This window comes from Monodon monoceros, unplaced genomic scaffold (genome assembly GCF_005190385.1).
Source record: "Monodon monoceros isolate NGI ecotype Baffin Bay Population unplaced genomic scaffold, NGI_Narwhal_1 Super_Scaffold_18, whole genome shotgun sequence".
Lineage (NCBI taxonomy): Eukaryota > Metazoa > Chordata > Mammalia > Artiodactyla > Monodontidae > Monodon > Monodon monoceros.
Window position 1 is genome coordinate 4,640,147 of NW_021703774.1, and position 26,332 is coordinate 4,666,478.

The following is a 26,332-nucleotide window of genomic DNA, read 5'->3' on the forward strand; positions in this document are numbered from 1 at the left end:
TTTTGTTTTTCCATGCTAATAAGGAGCCATAAAGAAAACTCGAGTTGACATACATATCTTCTTATACATCTAAAAATAACAGCAAAGTGAATACATATTTGATTTGGCTAAAAGATTTTCTGAGTCAACTTTCTTGTTAGGTCTTTGCATTCTAAATTATTAGCCAAAGCCGTATTTGCTGGGTGCTTTTCTGCAGAGAATACTTGTTTTTTGATAAGTTTCCACTTGATAAATTGAAAAGGATAGAGAGATCCTGTATCCCACCTTCCGGATGGTCTGAAAGAGGTCAGTGAGGGGGAGGTGGACAGCAGGCATGTGAGTGAATCAGCACAAGGATAGCTGACCATGACTGACACCTCACTCAACTCTGTGCATTAGAAGCATGTGAACGATGAGTGTGAATCAGGTGGGTTTTGAAAGAATAGAGGCTATTTAGGCAAACTAGAATATAGTCCAAATGTGAGTAAAGATAGGTGCAAATTTGAGGAGACTAGAACAGGAACATTTTTGAGGGGGGTAATTACGCATTTTTACCTAACGGGAATGTAGGCATTAATATAGGACCCTTGAAATAGATTCAGTGGCTTTACCACTAAAATAATGCATGCGAAAATGCTCTATTGATTCTAAAGAACCATGGAAATATAATTTAGTGTTATGTGGCTTTTTAGATTATCTTTTGCTGTGTCTCATATGTTTTGGTTTTGCCTCATTTACAATAACGAAATAACTGTTTAGTTCAGTTCAGAACATTTCTTGAGCAGTTACTGTATGCCAGATGCTTGCTGAGTACCTCGGATATTAACAGGCCCCTCTTCCCCTCCGTGAACTTGGGAAGACCCTTCCTGGAAGTAACTTGGCTTCATCTGCATGACCTGAGTCTGTAGAATAAGACTCACAGTGCCATTTCTTTCGTGAGGCTTAGATTCGGTGGACGTATTTTAAAAACCTTAGTTTCTCCTTCTTCTTGGGAAAAAGTTGGACTTGGACCTGGATTTGAATCTAGGCTGTGGAGGCTTATACCCTCTGAGTCACTTTCCTTATTTGTAAAATGTAATAATAATAGTACTAACTCCATAGCGTTGTGATGATTAAATGAGGTAAAGCATGCTCGGTACCCAGCGCACAAACGCCGAGGAAACGCAAAATAAATGTGAATTTCTTTTCACTTCTTCTGTGGGTGGGAATCTCCAGTGGGAACTGAGCTTTTCTGAAAGCCCCCCGTGGTCTTCAGTTCACTCACACTGCACGGGAACCACAGCGGGACCTCACGGCCTCCGATGCTGGAGCCAGGTTCCCCTGGAACATGAACAGAGCCTTTAAATTGTTAAATGACTTGTAATTTTTTCCAGGAAAACTGTATATGACATAGACACAACAAGACTCGTGTTTGCCTATAAAAGCACTTTGTAAAGTTGCCTGAGTTTCTTTTTTTTACACCTTTATTGGAGTATAATTGCTTTACAATGGTGTGTCAGTTTCTGCTTTATAACAAAGTGAATCAGCTATATATATACATATGTTCCCATATCTCTTCCCTCTTGTGTCTCCCTCCCTCCCACCCTTCCTATCCCACCCCTCTAGGTGGTCACAAAGCACCGAGCTGATCTCCCTGTGCTATGCGGCTGCTTCCCACCAGCTATCTATTTTACGCTTGGTAGTGTATATATGTCCATGCTTCTCTCTCACTTTGTCCCAGCTTACCCTTCCCCCTCCCCGTATCCTCAGGTCCATTCTCTAGTAGGTCTGCATCTTTATTCCCATCTTGCCCTTAGATTCTTCAGAACCTTTTTTTTTTTTTTAGATTCCATATATATGTGTTAGCATACGGTATTTGTTTTTCTCTTTCTGACTTACTTCACTCTGTATGACAGACTCTAGGTCCATCCACCTCACTACAAATAACTCAATTTCATTTCTTTTTATGGCTGAGTAATATTCCATTGTATATATGTGCCACATCTTCTTTATCCATTCATCCGATGATGGACACTTAGATTGCCAACAAACACCTGAAAGAATGCTCAACATCATTAATCATTAGAGAAATGTAAATCAAAACTACAATGAGGTATCACCTCACACCGGTCAGAATGGCCATCATCAAAAAATCTAGAAACAGTAAATGCTGGAGAGGGTGTGGAGAAAAGGGAACCCTCTTGCACTGCTGGTGGGAATGTGAATTGGTACAGCCACTGTGGAGAACAGTATGGAGGTTTCTTAAAAAACTACAAATAGAACTACCATATAACCCAGCAATCCCACTACAGGGCATATACCCTGAGAATACCATAATTCAAAAAGAGTCATGTACCAAAATGTTCATTGCAGCTTTATTTACAATAGCCAGGAGATGGAAACAGCCTGAGTTTCTTAAAGTCCAGACATTTGCCCAAATAACCTGCTGCTCTGATGTGCTTTCTCTTTTCCTTGCCCACTTGTCAAAGTTTCAGATTATGGCTGGGCGGTAGTCATCTGGTGGCCTCTTGTGTTTTTTAATAGTTTAGGAGGCAGAATAGGCTAACTGCTAGCCTTTGTATGATTCCTATGCAAACAGAGACTAATCATGCTTTCACCACCTCATTCAGGTGTAATAGTGTGTGGTATGTGTCCCTGAAAATAGAGCTTTAGATTATAATTTCTTCTTTCTCTATATAATATGAAGACTTAGTAATTTTCATTAAATGGGATCTCATGTACTTATTCCTTAAATGTAACAGAAGCACGCTGAGCCAGACACTGGTGTTATCATTTCCTAGGCAAAGAATCATGCAAAGCAGGGAATAAAGGAAGTGAAGAGTAAGCTGAGACACAAGGTACGTCCTGTGCTGCTTTTCATTCTGCCTTGATTCTTGCGTTAGTTTGAAGCTTATGCCTTACAAATCACACGAGATTTATGTTTCTAATGACTTTTGAAATATGCTTAGCCCTTTGTTCAAGACTGTATTTTTCATGACAAGCCCTCTGGCAACTATCTGCCATTCTGTATGCACCCCCCGAATAATCTCTGTATTGTCTGCGTACTTTATCACAGAGCTACCAGGATCTTCAGAGGTGCTCTAACAGGATGTACGTTTTCATAAAGCTGATTGCCTTGATATCACAATTGAAATTCTTGCTTCAAGCTGAGAATTTTTTTTTTTTTAAAAGATGATCTTTGGTGCAGAATTAAGGCAGGAATGCCATCGTTTGGCTTTATAGGATCTTTCCAACAGTAGCTACTTTAAATTGAAGAATGTTCTTCATTTACAAAGGTGTATTTGAATCTGTGAATATTGCATATATGTGAATAGTTACGTTTATGTATATGTGTGTTTGATTTGATTACATGTAATATCTTTGCAGATTTTATCCGTTGTTGTGTTTTGAATTTCTGCCTCTGGAGGGAAGAGACTACTTAAAACTTTCATTGTAGTAATGGAGAGTGAGCGATCTTCGTATAAATTTTATTGAAATTGTTCAAAAGAGTCAGACTATTTTGGAATTTATTAATTCATAATATAGAAAAATGCATTTTCTTCCTAAATAGGTTTTCTTAAACTTATACCCCAAGTGTTATTTTGTTACTTGCATCTGTATTGGATACTTGATCTATTAAGCAAAAAAGTTTAGTAATAAAATGAGTATTTTAGAATAACCACTTGTATGCTTCTTCACGTGTAGGAAAATGAGGACGATTATGGGACTTGTTCTGGTTCTGTACAATATACGCCCGTCTACACGCTACGCAGTGAAAAGGGAAGAAACCTAGCAAGGCGTAAGCTTGCCCAGGTGAGGTTGTTTACCCTCCCATCTCCCAGATTCTAAAGTCATGCAGTTCCAATCAATTCTTCAGGAAAATTTGGAACCCATTGATTTTTTTTTATCACATGGTGAGAAACCCTGCGTTGACGGTCAAGGAGGTGAGTAGGTGGCGTCTGGGCCACGTAAGAGGGTCCTGGGAGCCCAGGGTCCAGGTCCCAGTCTGTACACACGTCACTGGGTCATGTCCTCCTGGTGAGTGGAGAGAGACAGGGCAGTGTGTGGTGGCCCAGGACTCGGGGTAGCTTATTGATGGCTTCCTTTAGTACAAAAGTAAGATGAAACTCATACGTGGGGATTTGACTGCTAAAGTAATCTGTAGAAATTAGAATATGAAGTAATGGATGTCTGTCTTTTTCTAAAGTTAGATATTTTATTTGCTATCAATAGTTAAAGCTTCTGCTTCTATCTAATGCTACTTAAAATATTGTCCTAAAGTAGGAAAGGGCCCAGGATCATAGCTGTATGTGTCTCTGATTTTGCATCATAAGTGTGTTGCTGCTTGTTTTAAGGAAGCAAAATTTGCATATGCCAAATCATACTTTAAGTGGTCTTAGAAAACTAGCTTTTAAAAGGAATTCTCAAGTGGATTATAGTTACGAAACCATGGGACTGGAAGCAGCTGCAAAGCTTCATTTATCACAGTCACCAAAGTTTACAGTTGAGGAGGTTGGTAGCCGAATGGTCCCATCACTTACCTGAAGTCTTGTAACTAGTTAGTGGCAGGGCTGGACGAGAGCCCACCTCCGGTGCTCAGGTAGCTCCCTGGATGTGCAGACACTCAGTGCAGGGCTTTCCTGTGTCTTTAGGAATGGGGAGAGGGCCCTGGAAGCGGTGCTAAAACCTCAGCCTTTGTAAAGAAGACCCATTCGTTTGGTTGTTCAACAGCTATTACGCGCCAGGCACCTTTCTAGGTATTTTGGAAAAGCATAAAAAAATCTCTGCTTCAGGGGCTGTTTTTATAACATACAGAGTGCCTTCTCTATGATTTATCCATTTGTTAAGCTTACGTTTTCATACATTAGTATTGCTTAACTGCAGCGTATTGGTCATGAATGCTGGTTGCATGACCTGAATTATTTCAATGAAATAATTATTCCACAAGGGTAGGAAACTTTCCTGGCTACCACCATTAACTGGAAAACATTTATTAACTTGTAAATTCGTGATGGATTTGCAATCAATTTCTTAATTTTTCTCCTTAGATTAGATTAGATTTTAGATTATCATGATAGATTTTTATGTGAAAGAAATGTGGGAGTCTTTGTTACCTGCAGGATGCTTTAAGATAAAAAGCAAACACTTAAATTGGAGAAATCCCTGTTCTAAATGTCAGTTTTAAATTAAGGAAATTATTTTTCTCTCCTCATATTTAAAATTTTAAATCTGCCTTTTCTTTAACGTGGCACAATATTTTTATGATAATTTAATTATAAAGTACATTACTGATTTCTGTTTTTGTTTGTTTTCTTTGAACTCCTAGAGACACAGTTTCTGATAGAGAAAATTATATTAGGTAATAGAAAACCGTACAGGATAATAGGTTACATTCATCACATACTTCCCCTGAATCTTCATGGCTATCATTTGCTGTAATACCATTCGTGTAGTTGTCTGCATTCATTAGTTAGCATTTTATGGTTTTCAGGTGGACATGACATGACTTTAACAAGAATTAAAAGAAGTAGGGCTTATTCTTTTGAGAATTATTATTTTCCTACTCGGTATATAGGAATTTGTTAAACCAACATATTTAGATTTATTGTGCCGATGCTGACAATGTCTGCGCAACAGTCTTTGCAAGTGATAAATACCTGAGTTTCAGGCAATGTGTATGCCCAGAATATGTTTCTTTGTATACATCTGTCCCATTATGTAAATAGGTACATACATCTGTGTATATGTATTTTAACAGCTAAATTTTTTGAGTTTATATTTCCAACCGTTTGCAACCCAGTATTTATTGTAATTTAACTTTTTGCTTTTGCTTGTATTTCTACTATAATTGAAATTTGATAGCTTTAGATTCACATAGACACTAACCAAAGGAGGTAAATTTTGGACCCTTTGGCAATTCTTTTCCTTGCTACTTTCCACCCTTACTTTTTTTCCCCATAGCTGCCAGAATGCATGTTTTCTTGCAATACTAATTTTACTTCTTTGAGCTGAAAGTTATAGGGCTCTGAAATGATAGCCAACTTGTGGTCAGCAGCTTATTTATAAAAGCAGACCATGGTACATTCAAATTGAAATTGTCATCTAATTCCAGATCTGAATTATTTCTTTAATTTCATAGTGTTAGCAAACACATACACGTGAAATACGACAACAGCAGGACACTTATTACGAGGATCTAGGTGTTCCTGCCTCCATGTGCTGGGGGGATTGGGACTGGAAAACGGGAAAAGCAGTCGGGTGAGAGTATCGACCCCACCATCTTCTCTGCCTGTCTCACCTGGTCTGTTCTCTCTGCGTGTTTGTTCACTGTGCATTCTGTAGATCGGCTTTCTCAGCTCCTCTGTCCCTTCGGTGAGCTTGCAGGCCCTCAGTTCAAACAACTGCTAGAAATGGACCACATATACATATGGCCACTCTTTTCTTTGGATTCCTTTCCCATATAGGCCATTACAGAGTATTGAGTAGAGTTCCCTGTGCTACACAGTAAGTCCTTATTAGTTATCTGTTTTACGTAGAGTAGTGTGTATATGTCAGTCCCACCTGAAACTAACACAACATTGTAAATCAACTATACTCCAAAAAAAATTTTTTTTAATTTAAATTTAAAGAAAAGAGAGAAATTGACCACAATTCCCAAATCCAGTTTCTTGAGGAAGGACGTAATCAGCCCATGTGGATCAGGCTTCAATCCTTGGCTCCGTCGACTCTAGCCAGAGAGGCCGGGAGAGGACCACGTTACCACAGACACTGGGACGGTGGTGGGTGCGAACAGGGAAAGCAGTTCTCAGAGTAGGGGTTTTAAGGGGTGTGACAGTATCTCAGAGGATTTCTCTGTTTCTAATTGCCTTATAATGCTATTTGCCAAGAAGTCATCTTTGCAAAAGAAAAGAAAAATCTGTATTTTTGAGCGGTTAGAGGCTGGATCTTTGTCCCACAAATCTGAAGCTTGGTAAGTTTAAGGTCAGCCTACCCTGATGGGCTGCTGTGGCCTCCGTTCTCGCGGGAGAGATGAGCCACTTACGCCAACAAAAGGACCTCAGCAGAAATAAGCTTCAGATGCAATATTTGCACTTTGGGCAAAGAGATCAAGAGGGGTCAGGCATAGTCTACTGCCTTTTCTTTGTGGTCTGGTATTGAGAAGCTTCCTTGGTTCACTTTTTGGAGATAATCCAATCTCATTGATTTAATCAAAATAAGATCCAGTATCCTGTGGAGCAGACAAAGTTGATGCTAGAACCATGTGCGTGTTGTTCTATGGTGATTCCCAAATCAGTATGTTCTCTCACTCCTATCTCCACAAGTTGTAATACCATTAGGATCTGAGCACATTAAGATTTTCAATTAAATATGGAAGCAATTCTGGGAGTAGTTGGATGCGGTTAAAGAAAGAACCTAGATATCAATAAATACGTCAGAGACACTGATGTTTATTTGTTTATATTCTACCTATTTCCAAAAATAAATTGATATCTTACAAAGAATCATAGAATAAAGAATTAAAATTCATTTAATTTAGGGAAGATTCACGGCAGAGAGAAAGTAAGTGTAGTAAGAAGCTAAGGCCCCGTCCCGTGCTTAGCAGCCAAAATGAAAAAGCACAGCTACCATGATTCCTAATGCAGAGATTTAGAAAGCTCTTCAGGAGATTCATCACCATCTCAGGACATGGGGCTGGCTGCACACGGTCCCGAGGAGGTACCTGGCAAGGATCCCTGTGTCAGGAGACGGAAGGTCGGTTTTCTTTATTTGGTCTCTCCCATGCAGTATCATGATGTGAAGCGCTCAGGCTCATCAGAACCTTCCTCAGAGCCCCCTCAGCTTCCTCACTGTGGCCTCAGCTTTCACATGAGTGTTGAACTGCTTAAAAAGATGCAAAGGTTACAAGCAGAAATAAGCCTAGAATACACTCTTTCCTTCGTTCTATAGCATCTCTCTCATGTCAGTACTGGCTTCTCCGGAAGCAACCATGTCCTGGGCCGCATCTTATATTTGATTGTTCACGTGACCAGATTCTTTTTTTTTTTTTTTTTTTTGCGGTACGCGGGCCTCTCACTGTTGTGGCCTCTCCCATTGCAGAGCACAGGCTCCGGACGCGCAGGCTCAGTGGCCATGGCTCACGGGCCCAGCCGCTCCGCGGCATGTGGGATCTTCCCGGACCGGGGCACGAACCCGTGTCCCCTGCATCGGCAGGCGGACTCTCAACCTCTGCCACCAGGGAAGCCCCAGATTCTCTTAAAAGACTTGCTTGGCGGCAAATTCAGATACTTGAAAGCAAGATTCTGTAGATACCTATGGGATTTGGTGATCCAGATAATTTTGATGTTCTTACTACTATTTTCTAAACCTCAATTGTGATAGAGTTGAGATAACATTAAAGGGCACTGGAGCAGCCTTGGAAAACACAAGGAAAAGAGACAGTTCCTTGATTAACAGTCTGTGTGTGTTTGTGCGTACTACAGGATTAATTTAAAACTACCAACAATCCAAGCAGAGTGGGAACTGTTACCCCCATTTTTTCAGATTTAGAAATGGGGGAGCAGAGGGGTTAAGAAATGTGCCCAAAGTTCTACAGTAAAAATAGAGTAGGGATTGAAAAGCAGACAGACGGACTGATTCTGGAACGTTAAGACCCTGGCCACTGCTCTCATGCTTTGCTTTGAGAGGGGTGCTCTTGGAGGAGGGGCTGTTAGAGGCAGGGGTATGGACTTTACAGCCAGAGAGTGTTGACTTGGAGGAGGCTGCTGGCATCGAGCATGAAGCCAGACACACCATCTCTAAGCCTTAATTTCTACATTTGTGAAACGGTAGGAACAGTCCGTGTCATCTTCCGAGGATGCTGTAGGCATTATAGATCATGTATGTAAAGCACCTGCCACACAGTAGGCGCTAAGTAGTTGGCCGCTGTCCATTTATACATAAACACATATCTTGAGCTTCAGGTCTTTTATAGCAGTGGCACCATCTGACCTTCTTCTCTGTTCTCTCTTTCCAGAGTCACTAACAATCCTGTAGTCACTGAAGCATTGGGGACCCTAAAATTATCTGTCTTCATTCTAAGTAGGGATACCTTTAGATCTCAGTTTATGATTTGGAAAGAAATATACAACTTTTTGTTTTCAACCAAGAAATCTCTTGGTTTATAAGCTTATAAGACCTGAAGTATGCCATTTTATTGTCAGATTATCTAAACAGAGGATGTGGGCTTGCCTCATCCCTAACCTGTTTGCTTATCCATTTGAAAAGTCAATTTTGGCTATATAAGAAGAACTGTACATTTCCAGTTTCCCAACTAGATTTGTGTAAATGAAACACTTTATCTTCATCCATTTTTCGAAAGAGAAAAATGAGACTTTGGTAATTTAAATTCCAAGAGTGTATTTTAAAGTAAAAAAAAATAAAATTTTATAATCTGGGTACTGTAGAAAAGAACAAAAATTGAAATGTGTGGTTTTTAAGCTTCCACGACTTAGCTTACTTTTGAAATGGGTTGTGAATCTATATCTGCTCGCAACAAATGGTAATTTGTGCATTGGTCTGCTAATTAGTATGGTTATTTCCCGTTTTGTTGATGAGGCTTAAATAAATGTCAGGGGTATAGCCATGAAGATCTTCCAATTAGGCTTCACATTTGTAAAACCCAACCCTTTTCCCTTTTGTGTGAAGATGACAGTTCCAGCAGCAGCCCCAGCCTAACAGGACTCCAGGGAAAGGTTCCTCCTCTGGTTTTATTGAAAATAGGGCCAGTTGGGTCCAGGGAGAATACCGCCACTGGCCATGGTGCAGAACCGTTTTCATCTTGACTACATACTTACCTTCTTTCATCCATTTTATTTTAGAACAAAACACTGTAGACTCAGTGAGCAATGTCTAGACTAAGTCTGTCATTTAAAATTATGTTTTAAAATATTTGCTTGTAAAAATGTATTGAAACTTTCTAAGAATGGGAAATAACTTTAATATGCAAAATTTATATGAACCTAAGATACTGCTCCATATTTAATAATAATAGCCTTTCTTAACTTACTCTGGTAATCGTAATGTGTGCTGTGTGTCTGTGTTTCTCACAGGCTCACACACACACAACTAGACCAGTGAATGGCGAGCAGGTGTGTCGCTGTATTACAAGTCAGCCTTAACAGATGGATGGCCCTAAAGCAAGCAAAACCACTGCAGCAAAATCGAGTGAAAGTGGAGGATTGAAGCTTTTTGTTGTTAAGCCCCATTAAAACCCTGGCACACGTATCACTCTTAACTATTGCATGCCTGGGGCGAGTAGCAATCCACTCAGGTTTATTTTCAACCTGTCTAATTAATTATGTAAAAGCTGCATGAGAAAATATGAATGGAAGGTTATTTTTGCGTTTGTACTATAATATAAAGTGTGTGACTGCTGACAAATGCCCTCACTTGGAATGTAGTCAAGACTTTAACCCAAATACAGTGTTTACGAATAGAAATATGCTCAATAGCCATAATGCCTCCTAATAAGCTGAGGTACTATTAAACTGGTGGCCATTTATTGTTTTTCAAATTACATTCACATGTAGACTAAGAGTCCGAGATATGAATAGTTCTTTAGAGTGAAGAAATAAGGACAAAGTTTATGCCATAAAATATGATATATGTGATTTTTCCATTTTTTACCCATAGTACAAGGTGATAATGTACACTTCAAATGAAACTGTATTTTTGAGTCCTTATGTATTTATTGGTTTATAAATCATCCTAATGCATTTGGAATATAGCACAGCGTCAATGAGCTCATTTTATAATTGATGAGTAATGTAATTTCATCTTTAAAAAATGTGCTTAGAAGCTGTATATGCCTTTTTTGGCATGTGGAGACTTGCAGGTAAGGCATTTGAAAGCCACATTTCAGTTGAATGGGAACTTAGATCCCAGTATGTAAGCATGTTTTAAATATGAGATGTCAGATGGTTTACATTTTACACAGAATAAATCTCATATTTTAAAATACTGCCAATGAATTTGTTTCTGTGAAATTTACCAGAAAAGTTAAACATTTAGATTCTCTAAATTGCTTAGTTCCTAAGCATCCAAGTGATGGGATATTCACACCTAGTAGGGTGTGGTTTATACTATTGTGTTTGTGACACACTTTTCTTCATTGGAATTCAGTGGAATCTGGGAATAAAATGAATGTAATTAAGGACAGTGTTTCTTTCTCAGGTGACAGAATAGATTTCAGAAAATGACATGCTTTTTGAGATCTTTGAAAAATATAGTCCATTGAATAGCTTTGCTTTATTGGTCAAGAAAGAAATGGCATAGTCATTGGTTTACAGAGGGAAGTAGCCACTTGCTTCTTCTGACCAAGAAAAAAATGACTGTAAACCACAATGAGAAAAAGAATTGTGACCTCAGGGGAAGGGGGAGAAATGAGTTTATGAAGGAGGAGAGCCAGATACTTGGAAAAAATACTTAATATAATATAAATCTTACAAAATAATAAAAATAAGTTTAACCAAATCATGGTAAGCCAAAAAAAAAAAAAAAAAAAAGAGAAACCCTAGTTTTTTATTTTTAGCACTGTGTTTACTTTGGCTCAGTATTGAGAATTCTGTTATTATGATTAAGCTAAAGTGCTGAATTACAGTGATCAGAAAGTGTAAGTATTAAAGTATGAGAGTTCCAAATGATAACATGTTTTAAAAAATAATTTAAGTAAGTGTGTTTCTATTAAAAGATGCCCGCAAAAAGCACTGCCTAAATGAAAACATGGTTTAGCAGTCTGTCCAAAAGCCACTCTCTGATACAGCGTCTATGTAGTCTAATATACGCTAATGCCACGAATTTATAGAATTGATCCTTTCGGTCCAATGTGAAAATATGGGTACCATGTTGTTGTTTTAAAGAAGGTTATTTTTCTCTGTTGAAATAATATTAATTTCCAACATGTCAAATTTGATTATTGTTAACATCTGTGCCCTGCCAGCCCTTCTCCCCAACACCCCAGTTATGGATGACAGGGGTGCCCTCTAGTGACCATTAGGTAACATTTTCTTTCCTTGAAAGGATGGTTAGGCAAGACAAAATCCATAATTATAAAATTTGCTTTTCTCTTTTAGAAACACAATAGAATACATATTTGAGAAATTTATATTGTCCTAAAATTGTTCAAGAACACTGTTCTTTCAAAGAGATAATTCAAGACCAACTCCTTCTTTCAGCAACTGGCCGGGACTTCATTTTTAAAATGAAGCATACCTAGGGTATGATAAAGACTTATGTGAACATGTTCCCTGTATTTTATGAGATGTTTTTGGGTTGAAATGTACCTTTTTAATGTTATACTTTTACTCTTCAGATTTATTGCCACAGATGGCTATGTCATTCATCACAAAGTCTTGAAACAAAAACAAAGGTACTTAAATTTTCCACTTGGTAAATATATTGAGTATTACCATTCTAGACTTTACATCGGTAATTACATCACTAAGATCTTTCTGTTCTGTTTAATTTTGTGAGAGCTTTTTCTCGTTATATCTTTATTTTAAGGGCTTTTGGTGAAAGTAACAACAGCTCTCTATTCCAAAAGTCCCCAAGTTTTCTAGACAAATTCTTATTTTCTCCCAGGCATCCTGGCATACAGAAATGATGACTTTCTTCCTGTTGTGTGTATAGGAACTGCTTTTAAGGTTGGTCAGAGGTTAGTGTTAGTGTTGATGAAAGGAAAGGCCAGTCTTGTCTTTGTAGGTGTTCCTGCTGCTGTGCGTTAGTGTCCCCGAGAGAGAGATTGCCAGGAGTGTCACTAGATGTGTAACTAGAGAGTATTATAGAACCTTATTATTATCTGAACCGGATTTATGTCTGTTACACATGATTATATTTCCTGGTATAGAACATAAAGTAGTAGCGTGATGCATAAATATCTTAACAAGTTACAAAATAGGACTACTTTGTGTGCAGCCTTCTCTGGAAGTTCTTCGTGGCTTTTCTAACACTTGAGTCTAATCCTGGTCAGGTTAGTTAACACACATCCCTCACCCCCCACAACTACCACTTACTTATTATAGCGAGAACGTTGAAGACTTACTCTCTCTCTTAGCAAATAAGCAACTCTCAAGTATACGACGCAGTGTTGTTAACTGTAGTCAGCATTCTGCACAGTCCCTGAACTTATTCGTCTTGTAAGGGTAAGTTTGTACCCTTCGACCAGTGTCTCCTCATTTCCCTCACCCCCTAGCCCCTGGCAACCACCAATCTACTTTATGTTTCTCTGAGTTTAGCTTTTTTAGGCTCTACATGTAAATGAGATCATACACTATTTGTGTTTTCCTCTCTGGCTTATTTCACTTAGCATAGCATAATACCCTCCAGCTTCATTCATGTTGTCACAAATGGCAGGATTTCTTTCTTTCTATGGCTGAATGGTATTCCTCTGTATAAACATACACCACATTTTCTTTATCCGTTCCTGTACACAGGCTGTTTATGTATCTTGGCTGTTGTGAAAAGTGCTGCAGTGATTGTGGGATGCAGATAGCTCTACGAGACAGTGATTTCATTTCCTTCTGATAATTACCCAGAAGTGGAATTACTGATCATATGGTAGTTCTATTTTTAGAGTTTTGAGGAACCTCCATACTGTTTTCCAGAGTAGCTGAACCAATTTGCATTCCCACCAACAGTGCACAAAGGCTCATTTTCTCTACACCCTCTCCAGTATTCCTTCCCTCTTGTCTTTTTGATGATGGCCATTCTAACAGGTGTGAGGTGTTATCTCATTGTGGTTGTGATTGGCATTTTCTTGATGATTAGTGATGTTGAGCACCTTTTCAATGTACTTGATGGTCATCTGTATGTCTTTGGAAAAGTGTCTGTTCAAGTCATTTGCCCACTTTTTAATCAGATAATTATTATTTTTGCTATTGTATGAGTTTCTTATATATTCTGTATATTAACCCCCATCGAATATATGATTTGCAAATATTTTCTTCCATTCCATGAGAATGGGAGAAATTTTCATTTTGTTGATAATTTCTTTTGCTATGCAGAAGCTTTTTAGTTTGATGTAGCCCCGTTTGTTGATTTTTGCTTTTGTTGCTTGTGCTTTTGGTGTCATATCCAAAAAAATCATTATCAAGACTGATGACAGGGAGCTTTTTCCCTATGGTTTCTAACATTCTATGAGTTTTACTGTTTCAGGTCTTAAATTTAAGTCCTTAACCCATTTTGAGTTAACTTTTATTTGTGATGTAAGGTTAAATTCATGCAATTTCATTCTTTTGCATGTGAATATCCAGTTTTCCAGCATCATTTATTGAAGAGACTACCCTTTCACCATTGAGTATTCTTGACTCCCTTGTCAAATCTTACTAGACCATAAGTGCATGGGTTTATTTCTGGGTTTGTGATTCTGTTCCGTTGATCTATGTATATTTCATACCAATAACATACTGTTTTGATTACGATAGCCTTGTAATATAATTTGAAACCAGGAAGTTCAGCTTTGCTCTTTCCAAGACTGATTTGGTTATTTGGGGTCTTCTGTGGTTCCATACAAACTTTAGGATTCCTTTTCCTATTTCTATGAAAAATGCTGTTGGAATTTTCATAGTAATTGCATTGCATCTGTAGCCGGCTTTGAGTCATATGGACATTTTAACAATATTAACTCTTCGTATCCAGGAACACAGGCTATGTTTCCATTTATTTGTGTCTTCTTCAGTTTCTTTCATCAGTGTCTTAAAAGTTTTTGTTGTATAGATCATTCACTTCCTTGGTTAAATTTATTTCTAAGTACTTTATCATTTTTGATGCTGTTGTAAATGGGATTGTCTGTCTTTTTCAGGTAGTTAGATCATTGTTAGTGTATAGGAATGCCAGTTTAAATCATTTTTATTGACCTGTTTTAAATGGCTGATGAGCCCATCAAAGGAATTCTTTATCTTTTGTATCATGTTTTTGTTTACAATTCTGTCATTCAACTTGACTCTTTTATAGATTCCATCTCTCTGCTGTCATCCCATCTGTTTATGCATATTCTCCTTTTTATTTTGTTCTTACTTTTCATGTCTGGTAGTTCTTGGGTGATGGACCCCATGTGTAAAAAAGCAGTAGAGAGTAAGTTAAATAGTACTTACACCCAGAAATGGTGTGAGGCCATTAGTACAAGGGGTTGAGTTCATCATGTGTTGGACTGGTTGGGATTTTGTTGTTGACATCATTACCTGCAGTGGCTGCTGTTATTATAGGTGTGTGTAGACGGCACTACTTCTGGAGGTACCGGAAGGTTTTTCTCAGTGTTCCGCCTTCACCCTCAGCTGTCGGCAGTCCCTCTACATAGTGGGTCTCTCTCGGTGTTTGCAGCCATCCCTCAGCAGTTAATTTCTGTTGCTAGTTACGTGGTCCTAGCCTTATGGGTTTTCTGTGCTCTGGTCCAGCTTTGGTCTTCATAGGCCATGTGCCCCTGTGGCTCAGGTGTGGGACCTCCTCAGCATCCCTCCCTTCCTGCTTGTGGTGGATAAACTTCCCTTTACCTGTGATTGGTTTGGGGCAGTTTGCAGGCCGCCTGCCCCTCCCTAGTGGTGGTAGACTTATGCTTGGTATCCGTGTAGGATCCTGTGCCTGTCAGGGCCTCTGGCTCCTCCCTGGGGTGTAGAGTTTGTACTTCTACACCTGCCCCCGTGGTCTTGGGGTTGAGTTTTCTGACGTCTGCCAGCAGCTCTGGCTCTTGCTGTATGTAAATGAAGGACCTTCAGGAGTCAGTGGGCTTCGTGCCTGTCTCCTGCAGGCCTGCACCCCCGTGGGAGCGCTTTCAGACTCCTGTCTGTCCCCAGTCCTTCTCTGCAGCACCAGATGGTAGAGTTGGCAAATAAAATTATAGGATTTTACCTGTGGAGAAGAGCTTGCGAGTGCAAACACCCCTGTCACTGAGCCTACCAGCTCTCCCAAACCGGCATGTTAGTCCCCATGTGGTCTTGGTTGCATTTCAGCACGTTTCTTCCTCCCTGTTTATATTCCAGCTGCTCTTCTTCTGTGTGTGTGCTTTGCCAAGGATGAAATAGATCCTGGCTCCTATCTCTCTTTGGAGGGTCTTCTAACTCTATGGAATTCATTTTACTTGGTTGCCTTACAACTCAGCATTCTGATAGGTTCAAGAAAAAATTATGATATTTTTCTTTAAGACCATCCAGATGTTTGTCATGGTTAGGATGGGAATTGACATTCTTTTGCTGCTTTTTGCATTCAAAATGGAAGTGGATTTAAAAGCAAAATGAATTAAAAGATATGATTCTTGGCCTCGAGGACTTGGTAAGACGGGAATGTACTCACAGAGCACTGCTTTCATAAGGGAGGGCGTATCAGGTGACAGCCGAGTGATGGAGAATGAAGTGGCTGAAGCCGGCAGAGAAGGCGCCGTGGCTGTAGGAGGGGAGGCTGGTGAAGTGGTCACGGATGTGTCCGGACCACTTCAGAATCTTCCCGCCGGAACTAGTCTCACGTGACACTCACCTGCTCAGAAACGGAATTCTGACGCTTCTATTCAAGCTTATTTCCTTAGCCTGGTAATAGAAGCCCTTCATAACCTGAATTCATCAGACTTCAGCAAACACGTATCTTGTTAATCCTTCGATTTAACTTTCTTGCTGTGACGGAAATATCTTTGGAAAAGTGTCTTAATCTCTTGTCTCTTCACCTACCCGGACAGTAGTACTCTTGATCATTCTGTAACTACCACCTATTTTAAAATTGAGGTTAAGACTTGCCATTTTAAGAAGGTCTTTCTTGGGTTAATTTTCAGACATTTCTTTTTTCTGAGTCTCTGAGGGCTGACTTATCTAGTGTAATTATAATGAAGAGTTCTGTTCAGAAAGCCAGAACACCTGGGTTGCAGTCTCGGCTCTGTCACTAACTGTCTAATCTTGCCCAGGAGACTTTACTTCATTAAGCTTTTGGTTCCCTAATATGTAAAACAGGGAAAATGCTCACCAGAGTGTGTGGTGAAGTAGATATTTAACATATGACCTATAAAACACCTAATGCACTGAAGCAAGTAAGTCACGGGTAAGGCACTTTGTGCTTCAGTTACCGCCTGTAAAAATGATAACACACGTTTTTAAACCTCTTTTCAGATTGCAAACTGCCATGTATTTTTAAGGTATTGGCATTATAATGCTGTATAGTAGCTTTCTTGATAACTTACTCCCGTATTATTTCACGCAGATATTTTTTGTGTTAGGCTGCAAAGTGCATAGGCCCAGGGGGTTGTCGTAGACTTTGGAAAAGCCAGGTAACGCTCTGGACCTCAGTCACTTCAACTCTGAAATGGGGACAGTAGCACAGAGAGTACCTCCTTTCAAAAAATTCATATATTACAAGCATCTCAATTTTATGAAGTCTAAAAACGTTTATTTTCCCATTCATCTGCCTGTATCCCTTATCCTTCCCTGGCCCCTTAACCCCAACTATGAATTTCAGCTTACCCAGGATTTTGCCCTCGTGTTATATTTGTCTACCATCTAGTGACAGAAATGGTAACTGCAGGATAACAGGCTCCTTGTGCATTGGGGAAGATCCTCACCATTTTACCCTCTGATATGCTTTGGGGAAACCATTGTAGTGAAAAGAAAGGAAACACTTACCTTGCTTGTTGTAGCTAAACCAGACTCATTTCTTGCTGCCTCATTAGACATGGGGTTTGATGGTATTGTGACCTGGACCCCCTGCTTCTGTCACTCTCCTCGTGTGTCTGCTCTTCCTTCCGGTCTTTTCCAGTCCGTTCTCTTTGCTTCACTCAGTGTCTCTCTTCTCTAATACAATATCTTCTCTAATAAATTTCATTCCACACTGATAGCTTTTTTGCATTAGTTTAGTATTTTTCACATTCTTAGTAAGCATCCCTTGCTATACAAGTGCTTTACTTCCAAAATATTGATAGTATATTAATTTTTCGCTTTATATTTTATATTTCCATATGAGAAAATTTTTATTGCACAATTATGTGTTTAGAACCTAGTGAGTCCGATTGAAGATGTGTGACGGCCAATTCCCCATCTTTATTTTTAATTCTTTGTGTCAGAGGGATGTAAAACTGCTGGTTTTGTTTCCTTATGATGTCTTCTTGCATCCAAAAAATATACCCTTTTAGTGTAGTACTGGCTCCCAAGAGAGCTGCAAAGGCCAGTAGTTACTTGCTAGTTTGCACAGCCTCTGGGGTCAATAGTGCCTGACCATGGCTAGAGTTCCAGCTGCACTAGGTCTGTACAGTTCAGAAACTTCCAGACCTCCTTATTGATCCCAGTTTACCAGTATTTAAAGAATGTAGTTACAATTCTGTGTTGTTAGTATTGTTAGCCTGCTGATGGAACCTGCTTATTAGGAATGTTACAATTTGACATAAATCATGATCAGTATTAATGGTCATTTACGTAAGTTGCCATATGTGATCAAAAAGCTGAGTGCAGTTATATCCATAGGAAGAATTGTGTTTGTAACTGCTTTATTATATTCAGTATTTGGCATTTTCACCCTTTTCTGAAAATCTTGAGAGGAAGGGAACATCTTTTTCTTTTCTTTTGTGTGCCTCACAGCATGGAAGACAGTAGCTCACGTGTAGTAGGTGCTTAACGGATGTCTGTGGTGTGAAGAGATGCCAAGAATTTTTTTTTTTTTAAGTGAGGTGTGGCTGCTACTTACCTTCAAGGAGTACAGAGAAGCTTTCAGGAGGTCCTCAAATATTTGTTGAAGGGAAAAAACAATGAATGGCTTCCTGTTACCCTCCACCATCGGGGCCTGCAAGTTGGGTCTGTCCCCATCTCCATCCCTGCTACCACCTTCTGCCTTCCCACTCTTTCCTGCTACACCTCTGATCTCCCCCAGTTTCTGTGACCTGCTGTAAACTTACCTGCATCCAGCCTTGTGCCTTCTTAGTATACACCTGCCATCTAGTGGTCAGCCAGGCAACTGCAAGACCAGTGGGCCCTTAAATAACCCTGTGCACGGGACCCAGGCTCTGACCAACGGGGCACCGTAGGCGTCTTTGATTCCATTGTGTTTGCCCTGGTCGTCCCATCACGGGACATTTGCACGTTTTAGTTCCTCTTCTCATCATCTACTTAATTCCTACTGACCTTTCAGAGCTGAAGTCAAACATCCTTAAAAGGAAGCCTTCCCTTGACCTCCCTGACGAGGTCAGATTCCTTGTGGCAGTCATAGTTTAGTACAAGTTCCTGCTGTCGTAATTGTATGCTTATATTATTCAACTTAATTCATGTTTCATTTACTAGACCATAGTCTCCATGAGGGCAAGGGGCCCTGTTGTCGGTCATACTCATACTAGCATGTAGGCCACTACCTGGTACATGCAGACATTTCTGTGATCTTTACTGAATGAATGAGCATAACACTCCTCTGTGCCTCGCGGGTGCTGAAAATGCCCATGTCGGCCAGTTAGCGCAGTACCGTCTTCTTTGCGTTATGTATTTTCTTATCAGTTTTAAAATTCGTTGAAGTGCTCAACAGAAACTACTACCGTGTATGGAGGTATTCATTTATTCACGAAACACTAACCGCCTGCTTTAAAGAAGAATTTTTTATTAAAGGGTAGAATCATAATGCCCTCATTTTATTTGGTTCATTAGCTAATGAGAAAGCCAGTAAGATGTAAAAAAAAAAAAACTGATACAAAGGATATTTCAAAGAACAGACACCTAGACAGTCAAAAATACTGAAGTGTACATGCTAACAGGTACTAAAACCGTCGTTGTCTGCACCATATACCTGCGGCTCCACTGGGCAGAATTTGCTGCATCTCTGGGGACAAGAAACATTTCCGTTGCTGTCAGTCCTCCCCAAGGTACCTTTGGTCTCTGCAGGGTTATTGATAGTGCCTATGGGACTTCCCTGGTGGTGCAGTGGTTGAGAGTCCACCTGCCAATGCAGGGGACATGGGTTCGTGCCCTCGTCTGGGAAGATCCCACATGCTGCGGAGCGGCTGGGCCTGTGAGCCATGGCCGCTGAGCCTGCACGTCTGGAGCCTGTGCTCCACAAGGGGAGAGGCCACAACTGTGAGAGGCCCGCGTACCGGAAAAAAAAAAAAAAAAATAGTGCCTCTGAGCCATGCAGACCTCCAGAGCGCTGGACAATCCCCCAGTCTGCCCCAGGAGGCTAGGCAGTACCTAACATTCCTTTGAGAGGACACCAGTAATTTTGGACCCATTTCAATATCTTTTACAGTTTTCCTGACATTCTCTCCACCTGTGATCCTCATGATCTCAAAGATTATTCTTGATCAGAAAAGAAGGCTGTTTTCATCAGGTTTGACCTGATTATTTACATCACACCTTTGTGAATCTAGAGCCATGCAATATAGGCCAGCTATGGCCACAATTTACTTCTGGAAGTTTTCGTAAGAAATCCGATTGGGCTGATAAAAGTCTCTGTTGTTTGCTATCTGAAGGCTAGGAAACTAAGCCCAAGAAAGCTTTCTACCAGGTAAAAATATGTTTTACCTGAAATAGCTACAAATTGGGGTGAATCCCTCTTGAGGTTCTCTGGATTTGCTCAGGCTCCCGGCCTGCTGGGAAAGGCGCCTTTGAGGCTGGACCCTGTCAGGTGGGTACCTTGCAGCTCTCCTGGGAGGGCTCTGTAGGCTTCGGCTCCATAAATCTACAACCTTTGGTCCACAGCAGAGGCTCCAGGTAAGGACTTGGTTGCACAGTTTGTCCAGTTGTATCCTGGGCAGGTCGTTAGAGACAATGAAAGATGGAGAGCCCTGTAGAATCAGGTAACCCCACAAAGTCTCCTGAACACCATCCAGATTCCACTGACAGGACACGCCGTCGTCTTTAGCTCCTTTCAAAGTCTTTTGCAGTTTTCCTGACACTAATATGTACCACACGCTGCGTGGTTCTGAGGGTACGAGAGAGAAGGGAGCAAGGCGCCTGTCCTCGGAACCGGCTGTGGAGCAGGGAGGAGGGGCTCTAACCAGGACGCGGTGCAGCGGGACAGGCCCCCGGCAGGTGTGCGTCTAGGTGCTCTAGGGATGCACGAGGCAGCAGCAAACTGACGCATGAGTGAGGAGGTGTATCCTGCAAGGCGGGAGGGGAGAGCAAAGCATGAAGGACAACTAGAGAAAGAGGGGAAAAGGCCAGGTGGGGGAGGTTCTGCTGGACCCGCACGCACGGGAGGGAAGACGGCTGGTAGAGCTGGAGCGAACACCCCTGCGGCAGAGTCTGGGCAAAAGTGAGGAGTCGGAGATTTATCCCAAAGACAGTGGGGAGCCACTGAAGGAGTTATGGAAAGAGGAGCAGAGCATTGTTGTATTTGCCTTTAAAAAGATGTCTCTGTCAGCAGCTCAGCGACTGTAGCTTTTCTACAAGGTGGGAGGAAGGAGGCTCAGATGCGGGTGGGCAGTTACAGATTTTCCAGTGAGTACAGACGCATAGTGGCAGAGACAGTGGGGCCGGGAGGAGGGGATCAGTGTAAGAGGAGAACCTGCAAGGCAGGGGGATCGACCTGTGCAAAGGTCCTGTGGTAGAACAACTCAGGGCAGGTATCAGGCGCTGTGTGGGTCAGAGCAGAGTGAACCAGGGAGCAACTGCTAACTTTGTGGACGCCCAGAAAATGTCATCACAGGCTATTAACGCTCCCTAAAGATTAGAGGCACCAAAAACAGGATTACAGTCTTCTTTCTTGTGTCAGTAAATTAAAGAAACCTGGCCATTATTTGTACCCTGATCAAGAAGGAAAGAGTCTTTTCCCCCCTTTTCAGAAAAATTCATGGAAAAAGCTACACACATTTCAAAACACAGAAAAGAGAGAAGCTTCCATAACTGCACACGGCAGATGCACAGGCGATGGGAGGCTTACCTGTGACACTGGCTGGTTTTCCAGGGGCAAGAACCATGTTGTGTCATTTAGTGCAACTTTGAAAACTATTTATAGGGTCTTTTAAAAATGTAAAGCAACTTAATTTTTCTTTTTCTTTTTTCTCCATGTTGACTGCTTATAGCTCTCTCTCAATCTATTTCATAATCACTTTTTCTTTAAAGAAAGCTCCTGTTCCCAAATATAAGCCATGTTACGACTGTCCTGGCACTTGTTTCCGGGGGGTCTAGGTAATAATTTATGACGAACATGTTCATTGGCCCTTGGGAACTTTCCCACTGTACACCTGTTACTGCGAGGTTTCTATCCAGATCTGAAATAGAATAGTGTTTTTCTCTGAAAACATCCCGTATACAAAGTCCATTCCACTGGCATCTGCAACTATTAACTATCTAACGTTATAGTTAGAAAAATAACGATATGCACAGCTTTTCAAAAGCTATAGTCAGTTTATTAAAATATATCTATTTTTAATTTTCATTGTGTTGGGATTATTTTTCTGTTAGCCGTAGTTTCGTTTCTGTGTAGTTCAGTGTGCAGGTTTTCGGCAGTGATATATCTGCGAGTTATGAATGCAGATAAAGGTGCCCTCGTGTTGGCTGTGTGTCACACACCCTGAAGAGTACACAGTATACTTTTTGCACTCTAAGCGTACTAGCTGCCAGTTACCCATAAAAGACTCCTGTTCATAAAATTATGACCAGGTCTTCTTGCCTGTGTCGTGTGTGCTGGGTGTAGTGCAAACAATTCTTTATTTCCTCTGGAAGCACTGCGCCTGCGTCCAAACCCGTCAGAAACAGTGACGTAGAGATAATCTGGGTTCATGTGAACTCAGGAGCTGATGACGCTTCTGTTAAATATGCTGCCATTTCCCTCTACCTTGAATGTTGATCAAATTGTAATTATTTTTCTTCTTTCTTTTTTGTGACCTTAACAATAATGTAATATGAGGTCGTCAAGCAGTTGACACATTCACCGTGTGTTTGGACACTGTTACTTTATACTGTACATGGAGATTGCAGGTCCTAATGAATTGAATTATTGCATATACATATTCGATAACTGTTCATTAGAAGCTCATTTCAGTTAGCCAAAGCATAACGCCCGTAGAAAGCAAAACATTAATCAGTTTTACTTCTGATTCTAATTCTCATTCTATTGTGAAAACTCACCCTAAGTTACACTTTTACACTCCTATGTATATAGAAATTGATAGAACTCTGGCCTAGATAGAAAATGTAAAACTAAATACAGAGGTACTTGTGAAGCGCTTATGACTTAAATGACTTAGACTGTGGAAAAGCAGGAGCTTCATTTAAAAAAAAAAGATATAGTTAATAAAAAAAATAATTGAGAATCTATGGTATATGCAGGCAGATTGTAGAATATGAAACTAACTTGTGGAAGAAAATGAACAAGGGGCTGGCAACACATCAGGTTCCACTTTCTGGTTCTTATTCTTGATAAGGTGTGTGACCTTGAGCAATTATGGGGCCTCCCTGGTGTTCCTCCAGATGTACTGTGGGGTTCACTAGACATTGAGCTGCTTAAAGGCAGAGACTCAACCTAACACAACTCTGTATTCCCAGAACCTAGCCCAGTGTGTATGTGAGAGTGCTTTGCAAAGTATGCTGTAAACATAAATATTAAGTTATGTGTTTATTATCTTCTTGTATTAGTTCTTAAATAGTCAATGATGATTTGTTAAATAGCATAAAGTCCCAGCTCCCTCATAGTTTTTGTTCATTTGGTTTTTGTTTTGATTTGTTTTGTTTTTAATTAAAAGAATTAAATGCAAGACCCATAGCTGGCATAATGGTAAGCATACACAGAGGTCAGTGTAATAATAACGACTTGTCTTTAGAATCAGAGGACTGCATTATATTTTGTGAGTTCTGGAGTGAGTGGGTAAAATATATTTTTCCCACAGAAATAACGTTGTAAGTGGTAGTTGTGTTTTTAGGCTAGTTCCCAAATTTCTCGTTTAACTCACATACCTTAAGCTTATAGTTGTAAAGTGGTATTACAGTTATAAGTCCCAATACATTGCTGATTACCAAAATTATGGAGAAACATCCTGCACATTCCCATATTTCTCTACTCATTCTTTCCTTTCTGTCACCCTAGCACATTGATTAATTTGTGGATATTGAATCACCCTTGCATCCCTAGAAGAAACCCCACTTGATCATGGTGTATGATCCTTTTAATGTATTGTTGGATTTGGTTTGCTAGTATTTTGTTGAGGATTTTTGCATCTATGTTCATCAGGAATATTAGCCTGTAATTTTCATTTTTTGTAATATCTTTGTCTGGTTTTGTTTTCAGGGTAATGCTGGCCTTTTGGAACAAGTTTAGAAGCTTTTCCTCCTCTGCAGATTTTTGGAATAGTTTGAGAAGGATAGGTGTTAACTCTTCTTTAAATGTTTGGTAGAATTCACCTGTGAAGCCTTCTGATCCTGGACTTTTGTTTGTTGGGAGTTTTTAATTATTACTGATTGAATTTCATTACTAGTAATTAGTCTGTTTAGATTTTCTGTTTCTTCCCCATTTAGTCTTGGAGGATGGTACGTATCTAGGAATTCATCTATTTCTTCCAGGTTGTCCAATTTGTTGGTATATGAGAGGTTGTAGTAGTAGTCTCTTAGGATTCTTTGTATTAGTTGTAACTTCTCTTTCATTTCTGATTTTATTGATTTGGGCCCTCTTTTTTCCTTGATGAGTTTGGATAAAGGTTTATCAATTTTGTTTAGCTTTTCAAAGAACCAGCTCTTAGTTTCATTGATCTCTTCTGTTGTTCTTATAGTCTCTATTTTATTTATTTCCACTCTGATCTTTATTATTTTCTTCCTCTTACTAACTTTGGGCTTTATTTTTCTCTTTTCTAGTTCCTTTAGGTGTAAAGTTAGATTGTTTATATGTTTTTTTCCTGAGGTAGGCTATGAACTTTCCTCTTAGAACTGATTTTCCATCAACTTTGGAACAATGTTTTTCATTTTCATTTATTTCACGGTGCTTTTTATTTTCTCTTTGATTTCTTCATTGACCCATTGGTTGTTTAGTAGCATGTTGTTTAGTCTTTATGAGTTTCGTTTCTTCCAGTTTTCCTCTTGTAATGGATTTCTAGTTTTGTACTGTTGTGTTCAGAAAGGATGCTTGATATGATTTCAGTCCTTTTAAATTTACTGAGACTTTTTTTGTGGCCTAACATGTGATCTATCCCAGAGAATGTTCCATGTTTCGTGCGCACTTGAATGTGTACTCTGTTTGGGGGTGGAATGTTCTTTGTGTGTGTGTGTGTGTGTGTGTGTATGTGTGTCCATCTGGTCTAATATATTGTTTAAGGCCAGTGTTTCCTTATTTTCTGTTGGATGTTCTGTCCATTGATGTAAGGTATTAAAGTCTCCTACTATTATTGTATTACTGTCAGTTTCTCCCTTTATGTCTGTTAATATTTGCTTTATATACTTAGGTGCTACTATATGGGGTGCATACTTTTTTTTTTTTACTGTCATGCCATTTATTTACTTTTTAAAAATTTTTATTAGAGTATAGCTGATTTGCAATGTTGTGTTAGTTTCTGCTGTACACCAAAGTGAATCATATACAATACACTTACATATATCCACTCTTTTTTAGATTCTTTTTCCATATAGGCCATTACAGAGGATCGAGTTCCCTGCATTATACAGTAGGTCCTTATTAGTTATCTGTTTTATATATAGTAGTATGTATATGTCAGTCCCAGTCTCCCAGCCTATCCCTCCCCGCTCTTTCCCCCCGGTAACCATAAGTTTGTTTTCTACATCTGTGACTCTATTTCTGTTTTGTAAATAAGTCCATTTGTACCATTTCTTTAGATTCCACGTATAAGCAATATCATATGATATTTGTCTTTCTCTGTCTGACTGACTGCACTCAGTATGACAATCTCTAGGTCCATCCATGTTGCTGCAAACGGCATTATTTCATTCTTTTTCATGGCTAAGTAATATTCCATTGTATATATGTACCACATCTTCGTTATCCACTCCTCTATCAATGGACATTTAGGTTGCTTCCATGTCCTGGCTGTTGTAAATAGTGTTGCAGTGAACATTGGGGTGCATGTATCTTTTCAAGTTACGGTTTTCTCCTGGAAAAAAAAGTCCAGGAATGGGATTGCTGGATCATATGGTAGCTCTATTTTTAGTTTTTTAAGGAACCGCCATACTGTTCTCCATAGTGGCTATACCAATTTACATTCCCACCAGCAGTGGAAGAGGGTTCCCTTTTCTCCATATCCTCTCCAGCATTTTACTGTTTGTAGATTTTTTGATGATGGCCGTTCTGACCAGTGTGAGATGATACCTCATTGTAGTTTGGATTTGCATTTCTCTAATAATTAGAGGTGTGATGTTGAACATCTTTTCATGTGCTTTTTGTGCATCTGTATGTTTTCTTTGGAGAAATGTCTATTTAGATCTTCCACCCACTTTTTGATTGGGTTGGGGTTTTT

General features: G+C 39.8%; 1 protein-coding gene across 3 annotated transcripts in view; it reads left to right on the forward strand.

The window, feature by feature from the left end:
• Window positions 1-26,332, forward strand: part of DENND1B (DENN domain containing 1B) — a 265,632-nt gene that overhangs the window by 221,381 nt on the left and 17,919 nt on the right. For all 3 annotated transcript variants that reach the window (XM_029227517.1, XM_029227515.1, XM_029227516.1), the window contains 2 exons: window positions 2,760-2,816; window positions 3,664-3,771. In XM_029227517.1, the coding sequence (XP_029083350.1) occupies window positions 2,760-2,816; window positions 3,664-3,771 (165 nt within the window). The remainder of the gene's footprint in view (window positions 1-2,759; window positions 2,817-3,663; window positions 3,772-26,332) is intronic.